The 9365-nt window shown below is 44.4% G+C and overlaps 1 protein-coding gene and 2 long non-coding RNA genes across 5 annotated transcripts; all 3 read left to right on the top strand.

Moving 5' to 3' along the window:
* Positions 1-1922: 1922 nt before the first annotated feature.
* LOC139838264 (chitinase CLP-like) lies at positions 1923-2462 on the top strand. The gene has a single exon (XM_071827658.1). It carries the CDS (start codon positions 1923-1925, stop codon positions 2460-2462), a length of 540 nt encoding a protein of 179 aa, XP_071683759.1.
* Positions 2463-3664: 1202 nt separating this feature from the next.
* Positions 3665-5627, top strand: LOC139838632 (uncharacterized). 3 transcript variants are annotated; one of them, XR_011756252.1, is made up of 5 exons: positions 3673-3829; positions 3932-4169; positions 4265-4392; positions 4704-4971; positions 5520-5627. It is a non-coding gene; the product is annotated as an uncharacterized lncRNA (long non-coding RNA). The 3 variants fall into 3 exon arrangements; XR_011756251.1 differs by having other exon boundaries at positions 3683-3829; positions 4715-4971; XR_011756250.1 differs by having other exon boundaries at positions 3665-3829; positions 4265-4971.
* Positions 5628-5656: 29 nt separating this feature from the next.
* LOC139838633 (uncharacterized) lies at positions 5657-9258 on the top strand. Its single transcript, XR_011756253.1, has 4 exons — positions 5657-5860; positions 7570-7713; positions 7826-7908; positions 9206-9258. It is a non-coding gene; the product is annotated as an uncharacterized lncRNA (long non-coding RNA).
* The last annotated feature ends 107 nt before the right edge of the window (positions 9259-9365 follow it).

Genomic DNA, 9365 nt, shown 5'->3' with positions numbered 1-9365 from the left:
AGTTTAACTTTGACTAAAACTAATATGCATTTTTTTGACAGTGACTAAAACTAATATGCATTCTTTTTGAGAGAAGGGGGAGTACTCTCTATTTTGTGTCAGTGCCCGAGCCGCTGCCGACAGAATGGATATGAGTCTGCAGGCCGTACCAGGCCGAGATCGCCAGATATATGTCCATGTAGCATACTAGCGCAGTCCATTATCAGTAAGAGGCCAACATCCCCATCAGCACGCCCGAGGTTCGCTTCACGCGCACGCCTGCAGGCTGTGTGATTCTGCATTACATGTATACCAGGATGAGAAAGCTAAGCAAGCCGCACACTACTTTCAAAATCGGGCAACTCAAAACCACGAGAGCTTTCTTGGTTACAGCACGACGTCTGCTAGGACAGATCTCGATGCAAGCAGAGTCGTCTCTTCCACAGACAGACAGAGTGATGTATTCAGTTGACTAATCACGATGACACGGAGAAGCCGCCTCGCGGTACGTGCCACACCCGCGCCATCAGCTAGCTAGTATGCAATAAATTAGTGCATCCTTCATGGACTCGTCGCTCGCTACTCATGGCTCCGTATCTACAGATAGTTGAGGAATGAGAATGCACGCATACCTGAAAAATGAAAAAAGTTTAAAACAAACCCTAAATTTGTAGGCGAAAGATAAATCAAACCTCGAACTTCCAAAACCGAAATCAGTACACTGAACTCTGAAACTCCCGGTCTATTCTAGACCGTCGACCTATTTTGTGTGAAAGAAGAAAATCCTAAACTAAATAACTTGTTCTCTCACCGACAAAGTGACCCCACATGTTATTTTCATCATCTGCAAGACCAGTTGGAAGAATGCGTCCTTAGATCCTGAACACACCTCGCCTTCGTGGCGTCGATGGCCAGCAGCCCATCGACGATGCGGCTTGTCACGAGCACCTTGCTATCTCGTTCATATAACTCGAGTGTAGCCAATTCAGCAGAGCTGCTCCATGCGCTGAGAGCCTGTGTTGTCCACCGGGCGTACACGAGCTGAGCGTTGTCCTCCCGCACCCAGGCGCACCATGGACCCTGGCCACGGAGTAGGGGCAACATCTGGGGAGAACACGAGAAGCGGCCATTGGGAACAATCGAGGATGAGCTTGGCGATTTTATGGCTCTGGAAATTATGATCCTAGGGTGTGCAATTCTACGATAGAGGTTTCGATGTGATTCATAATCACGATTCTAACAACTTTGTTGCATCGCAGCCGGCGTGCGCCACCGGAGGCGAGGCGGGGAGGTCGTGCCTAGCGCGGCGCTGCATGCAAGCCCAGATCGACGGTATGCGTCTCGATCACCATCCCGGTTGATTGAAGGATTTCAAAAAAAAGACAAGGGAGGAGGATGGATATGACAGGTAGGCCCGCATTGTATGTGAGACTAGAAAGTTATTCCGGTTAGGATTGCTGCATTTCCGGTGCATCAAACAGACCCAGGGTTCAAAATTGACCGAGGTTAAATAGTTTCAGTGTGCTGATTTTACGAATTGGAAGTTTAGGGTTTGATTTATCTTTCATCTATAAGTTTAAGTGCTGTTTCGAACTTTTTCCAGTGTAGAAGCACATCACTGACAGTTCAGCCATGCATGTTACCTCATGGCTCATCAAGTTAATGTTACCATGTGGCATGTGATCACCAGAGGAGCCATAATTATTCAGTAGCGCCGGCCTGGGCTGCAACGAGAATCCCGGCACGCTGATCGGGTCTCCTCTCCTAGTGAAAACTTAAAAAAGAGCAAGCCGGCCATCCAATACCAGCCTCCAGCAAACATTATCTATCACGTCTACACCATCTAATCTCGCGTATATAACTACCAGTAGCAATGTCACTGTCACCCCGATCGTACGTACGCTAGCCAATTTATCGATCAGAGCGGCAGTGGCCGGTCGAGAATGTCGAAACCTAGACGTCTCCTCCTCGCCGCTGCTGTCTCGACGCTCTGCGTACTGGCGTCGACGGTGGCCGGCGACGGTGGGAAGCCGCTGGTCACGGCCATCACCAAGGACGCGGCCACCTTCCTCTACAGCGCCCCCGTCATAAGGAACGGGCAGCCGGGCCACCACCTCGTCCTCGACCTCTCCGGCCCCATCATCTGGTCCACCTGCGCGGCTGACCACCGCACGCTGGAGTGCAACAGCGTCGCCTGCATGCGCGCGCATCGCTTCCACCCGCCTGGCTGCCGGCACACCGGCTACGGCAAGCCCGACGACGACAACCCCTACCGCTGCAAGTGCACGGCGCACCCGCACAACCCCGTCTGCGGCGCCACCGTCTCGGGGGACGTGACGCGCACGGCGCTCTCCGCCAACGCCACCGATGGCAGGAACCCGCTGCGCCCGGTGTCATTCGTCGCCGTCACGTCCTGCGCGCCGGACTCCCTCCTCGCGAGGTGCCGTCCAGCTGCACCTGCTGGCTTGCGCCCCGTCGCCTGAAGGCTCTTCTTCTGCAGTATCATGTGACTAGTGAGTAGGGACCTCTTTCTGCGCTAAAGCCAGCCCAAGTTCATTTCGACCCAATTCCATTCAGCACACGAGCGGCAGGCAACTCGTGACCGGACCCGGGAAGAGCGACGAGAATGCCGCAGCAGTTGAGGCGAAGCGGCTCCGCGTGGTGCCAGCCTGTTTCCAGCGAAGCAAAGGGACGTGCCGGTGGGCGTTGGCTCAATTTTCTCGTCCTTGTCTCGCGCGCGTATACCGTCGCCTCGATTGCATCGGTCGATCATGCATGCCTCCACGGGCGAACCAAGGAATTAACAAGGACGAAAAAAGTCGATCAAGCCGGAACCAATCAAGCACGTACGTACTCGTATTACTTACTCGATCCATTCCGGCCGCGTCTACCTTCTTGTACGCACCTACGCTTGATGATCGATAGATCAGGCTGCCATTAAGGAATACGATGCCACTCACGCGTGTTGTACTACTCCATCCGCCAAGATTTATGAATTTGTCATGATTTATTCCTGGACCTGCAGCCGCGCGCGCGAGAAAATGTCGGGGCAGGTGTGTTCATGTCGGGGCAGTGGAAATATTGGGATAGCATCAGGTATATGGGTGGGTAGATTGTGATGCTGCGAGGACTTTGTTTAGTGAGATTTTCTGCATGAATTTTTTACTTGTGTCGCTGGAGTTCCTCGAGCATATGGTGTTGTGAGTCTTAAAATGGCATAGATCAGTTGTCAACTTATCTCAAATGCTGCTGCTACTCAGCTGGGCTGACTTACTGCAATGGATATGTCGAGGAGAAGGAGCTAGAGTGAATCTAAATTGTACAAATGGTCTGTTGAGAAGGAAACGAGTACTAGTTTTGTTCGTCCTAGCACATCACTTGGTTTGTTTGGGTGGTGTCAATCTTGGTTCCTATTTATATTGGAATAGTCTCCATTGTACTAAACCAGCCTGGTGCGGTCTAAATCTCTTCTCTGTTTCTGATTATTAGGGCTAGTGCTTGTCCTTTACCATTTTCCAAGAGTCAATTTTTCCTTAAAACTTGATTGTCCAGTGCTTCTTCAACTCCAAGCGCTTGTCTTTATATGTTTAGTGGGTAGGATATACTTGTATTTATACTTAGCGGGGCTACATCAATTCCGTATCACAGTTCATGGGGATAAAAAACACCTTTCACCTCTTACCATCTGCTCAGTACACTCAAACCTTGGTTTTACAAGCTCAACATTTTCACTTGTAATATTATTGCGTATGACTGATGGAGTTAAAATCCTGTCAAATGTCGTATTCTTTTAGGTTTGCATGCCAGTTTTGACGAGGATGTTGACTCCTGGACTGTTCTCATGACAAATGTATGTAAAAAAGATTATCAATTATTTTTCATGTTTTCCGGCATCACTGTTCTTTAATGTGTTACCCTAAAATTTTAGCCAATTTTTTTCTTTATTATCCAGGCACCATGTTGACATCAGATGGTTACATTTTGTTCACTCTATGAGGAATTATGTCTGAAGTTCTTTGAGCACAAACCTTACGATGGAAGAGCTGCTATGGGATTTGGCATGCTCATTGGCATCTCAATTGGGCTCCTCAATCTGAGTCTAGGTTTCAGTTATGTTGGTTTCCCCAAGCCCCATCTCTGACGCTGCTCGATAGCACCTCGTCGACATCTCTCAAGCAGCAGTGTACGTGGTATGTGCTTAACACTCCCAACTTAATTTAGCTTGATCATGTCGTTCTTCTTGCCTAACATAATTTAATGGTTGAGCATGTGATTGGTTCCCCAGGTGATGCAGTATCATTCCTTGGACCTGAATGTTGAACATCTGTTCATGTACAATCTTGCTAATGACATCAATATACACTTGCTAAAGATAACACGTAGTACCTGTCCTCAAGAATTGATAAATTAGAGGTAATGCTGGTCTTGTTTACTTCTTGCGGAAGGTTGTCATCATCTCTCCGAGTTTGATTCTTTGTCACAAGATCTGTTGATAATTGTTTGTCGGGTCAACAAGCTAGCAACTAGTATGTTACATCCATGGATTGCGGGCGGGGTTGCATATTCATGGATTTTACAGCGAGGTTGCATGAGATAGTTGTAGTAGTAGTATTAAAAATCAGGGCTAGAAGTTAGTACATCTGGTCGGTTAGTACTGTACTGGACACATAATGAATGTTGTCAGTATGTGATCGTTTATCCATCTTGTGGTAATGTTCAATCAGTTCAAATGCAGAAATTATACAAGTATGCATTGTAAGAGATAAGCAGGCACAAATGGAGCGACTAACTGCAAGGCGTTGCAAAGAAATAGGAGGCGAGATGAAGAGGAAGGGGGCTCCTTTTCCGCACCTCTAATTCGGGCAGGAATGATGACTCAATTGGTTGGTGCTGCTGCAGTGAAGGTGGCTCTAGTATTGTGCCCTCTGACCGTCGTTGGCAACCACAACGCTGCTGATGTGGCTGCCCTGCTGTTCAGCAGTGGACGAGCAGGTATGAACAATTTTCCGCACTCTCCTCTAATTTAGAGTCACACACTAGCTAATTTTGATTTTTAGTTGATACTAGATGCTTTAGCATATTTTGCTCTATTGGATTAGTTTTGCTGAAAAATATTTCATCTCTTTGGAAGGGGGATTTGTACTTGTGCACCCACATATTGATGTGTATCCCATGCAACTGTTTTGTTTCAGATTGGTTGAGATTGGTTGCATAGTAGTTCGACTAGCCTAATAATGTGATACTTGTTAATTTAGGAACATATACTGATTTGTAGTATTGTTTTTTTTTGCTTGAAAGATCTACATGTCAAGCTTATACTTTTCATGTAAATCAAATTGCTATGTGTAACTCAAATGCTTATGTGTAAATCAAATTTCTTAGGTATTCATCTCATGTTGATGCTTGCGTATATTTAAGCCTCACAAACATATCGCACTTTGTAACCATGGTCAGACTGTCATGCTTATACTTTTCATAAACACATCTGTATCATTTATTTTATTGTACTAAGCTGTACAGAATGCCAATTTTTGCTGCAGTGATCCATTGGTTGTGCTAGAACGCACGTGTTTCTGCCCTCGCCGATATCACAGATGTCGATCCTAGATAGTTCGCGCCGCAGCGTGGCTCCCGCCAGCGATGGCGTCGATCACACCCGTGGCCCGTAGGGCGGGGCTTGCCGCGTCACAAGGATGGTGGTGGGGAGGAATGGAGGACGAGCTTGTGGATGCTTGCCCTAGATGCTGATGCTGGAAGTCGAGCCGGAGCTTCTGTAAGGGTGACAATTCCCCCTAGCATCTACTGCTGACCACTTTGCTCCTGCCTCCGTCCACATTCCTGAGTGCTGCCGAGGACCACCAATTTGAGTTGTTGTTGCCAGGTAGGTCTCTCTTCTCCAGATATTCTTTCTAAATACTGTATCTTTTCTCCATCAATCTCTGAAATTGATATGCTACATTCTTCATAAGCAAACTCATATTTGGGTGCATAGATAAACTCTCCTCTTTTTTTCTTTGATCTCCAATTGTAGTTCAACAATGAATTTTTTCAAAGATTCCAGCTCATTATTTTTCACAATTGAATATGTTCTTCAAGTTGGACATAACCCTTCTGATCAAATGAAAAAAACATGCTCATCAATATTCTTTCTGAGATCATTGCAGTCATTTACACAATCAGATACAGCATGGCATGCAACCAGCAAGATGATGCAAAATCCGACTTCCATCAGTATCATCCACTACGAATTCCAGCGTAGAGTTGGAAATAAAAGCTTTTTGTGAAGCCCAAATTAAAACCAATTGATTAGTGATCTCAAAGCAATAAGACCCGAACTCTAATATAACTCATTAGCACCAACAATTTTTATTGTTTGAGCATAGGGCACATCATCGTCATCTGAGTTCCATCCTTTATAGAAATATCATATTTAAACAAACCCATTGATCGCTTATGGTGAATGAGATGCTTTACTTTCTTTTCTTGTTTACTTAATTGTGGGACAAGTTGAATGTGCTTGTATGCATGGGAGATATTGTAGCTTTAGTTCTTTATTGATCTAAAGTAGTAATATCCATAGTCTTCCTACTGTTACGAACTCTAGGTATGTTTTTTTTCCATCTGTTTGAATGGAGGGGCTACATTTACAATTTTCAGTGCCAAGCAAAATCTTGGAATGTTGTTAGTCTGAAAGTATCAGAATGGAGTTGTGTACAAACCATGCTGTTTCTGTTGGAGGTTTCATTGCCTTCTATTTCAGATTTCACCATGCACTTATTATCAGCTGGTGTAACATTAGATGTTATTGTTTTTCTCCTAATAAAATAATTTGTAATTCAGATATCATCTTCGGACCCCCACTTCAATCACTTTATAATTTATAATTTGTAGCACTTTTTAAACAGTGTGGCTCTTAGATGGTTCTGGATTGCCTTGTCATATTATTTCCTTGTTTGGTGTATTTTGTTTTAGTCTATAATAGGATGTTATTGTTCTTTATGTATGGAAACATGAAGCCCGAGATCTTCTAAGGCGTGTGGATTAGCTCTATGATCAAATATCTAGATTATTGCAAAGCAGTGATACCACCGGCTTCTCATGCTATCGATGCTTTGATTCATATACCCGTTAGAGGTGCTTCAAAGGTTCCCAAGCTCGCTAATTTCTTCAAAATTAATGTATTCAAACAATCAAGATCATGATGACACCACTGATTCTTAACATGTGTAATTGACACCACTAATTTGTAGTAAGCGTATGATTGTTTTTTTTTCTCCCCTGGTTTCTAGTCTGCATTGTTGATTCTTCATGGACCACTAATCATGACTAGCTGTGACTGATCTACATGTGAGTACTCTGGTGACTTGAATTGAGTGTACTCCTTAAATAGTATTGGTTTGCGCTCGCTGTTTTATTAGACCGTGAGTGTGATTTCTTGCAACTCCAAGATGCCATATAAAGAACCTTGCGTACGACTAGTGACTTGTTGCACTTTACAAACTAGTGTATTATGACAGCAATTTAACTTTACCCAAAAGAAATTCCAGATGAACCACTATGTGTACTAAGCTTCTTCTTTTCTGGCTATAGGAGATGGCTGAAAATGCATTCAGTTTTCAAAAATTATACCCCTGAACTTTTTGATGCTATACCTGAAAGGCTGAACTCATTGAGCGATCCCAAACTGATGGCGACCACATCGCAGCTCTTGACGGCATCGACCTGAATTGCTTGGTAGATCTTTATTTTTACTGCGTGTTTTATGTTCAGTACTAGGTTGGTGCATTTAATGATAAGTAATGATTTATATGCCTGGTCTGGAGTTGATTTTGAATTCATCTTGTAGGAGAAGCATGAGGCTGTGGTTGAACAGAGCACAAGATGGAGGAGAAAATCACGGCACTATCCACTTCCTTATTGTCTCTGAAGGTATTGACCAATGCACCAGTTGCATGGTTAATATCTGAGCTCGTGATAGTTTATCATTGTGTAATTACTCCAGATTACATGCCCTGAATACATGCTAGCGTAATTGAAGGACCAAGTCTGACTATTTATTTTCACACACATTCATATATTTTTTATTTATACTTTTGTGTCATAAATGTACGGCTTGTCTGGGCAACCACTAGTCTCTTTTCTGCTAGTCTTCCTGACAGCCTAAAACAATTGTTTTCGTTTTTGTTTCTTTTCGAGAAAAGTCTTTGTGTTTATTTCGTTGAAAAGGGAGAGAGTTTGTTGTTACACACCTCCTAAGAGGCGAAAGAGCCAAACAGAAGATACAATTCAGTGGATGTCCCAGGCCTGTGGTAGAAGGACATGCATGCCTGGCGCTCCAGCTCTTTCCCATAGGACAGCTTCTTCCTTGATGTTCGTGATGATGTTGTTATGGAGGGTTGAGCTCCACCATTGTGGTGCTTCTAAATCAGCTAAGGGTCAGTAGTGTGATGTAGGCGAGTCATTTGCGCAGGTTTTTGGGTGTTGCATGTTTGGTGTGGCACCACCATCCCTTGAGTGTGTCGTCCCGCTCCGGTGGCCTGCAGATTGCCCGCTGCTAGGAGAGGACATCGAACCAGACCTGACAAGAGAAGAAGCATTCCGTCATCAGGTGTTGGATTGTTTTCCATCAACTTGTCACAAAGCAGGTAACAAGGGTGGTGTTGAAGTTCCCGATGTTTCATGCGGGCTCAGTCCAGCAGCGATCGAGGTTGGCTAACTAGTAGAAGAACTTGACGTGCTGTGTGGCCTAGGTTTCCATATGAGGCGCCATGTGTTGTTGTAGGTAGAACCCTGGAACGTGACCTTGTAGAACGGGTAAGTGCCATTGCTGCTCCACTTCCAAACCATTGTGTCGGCTTGATTGTGGCCTTGTTGTATTCATAGAAAATGTCTACCGTTTGCTTCTCTGGGACAATGCTATAAATATCCAATTTCTTGATATACCCTATATTTTAACAAATTTAGCAGTTGGTTTTTCTGTAGCTAAGATATCCGTAGTAGAAAAACTTGATTTTACACATGTACAGGATCAATTATAGTTGAAGGGCCTAAGCGGCTATTTATTTTCACACAAATCATATATTTGTATCCGGTACTTATGCTTACAGTTGGAATTGCTATCTTTTCTAGAAGAGCGAAACTGTATTTACACCAAGATGTATATTGAAGCAACATGCTCGTTAGTATGTTTCTTCCTGGTTTTCTAACTTGTGTCAAAAACTTCCAGCATGCCGTCAGAAATGGTACCTTGTATCGATGTCTGGAAAGCATGCATTCTAAGACTAGTCACAATGGGAGTATCATAGGTAGTATCATGCATGCCATGTTGGCAAAAATCTGATGTGGCACACCATTTAATAAGGTGAGAGATGAGAGTAGTATCATAA

Source organism: Lolium perenne, chromosome 3, assembly GCF_019359855.2.
Source record: "Lolium perenne isolate Kyuss_39 chromosome 3, Kyuss_2.0, whole genome shotgun sequence".
In the NCBI taxonomy this organism is placed as follows: Eukaryota; Viridiplantae; Streptophyta; class Magnoliopsida; order Poales; family Poaceae; genus Lolium; species Lolium perenne.
The sequence above is the reverse complement of the archived record's forward strand: the minus strand, read 5'-3'. Positions and strand labels throughout refer to the sequence as shown.

What these genes read in the sequence shown, in the direction of transcription:
- LOC139838264 (XM_071827658.1), top strand. Translation starts at nt 1,923, where the DNA reads ATGTCGAAACCTAGACGTCTCCTCCTCGCCGCTGCTGTCTCGACGCTC.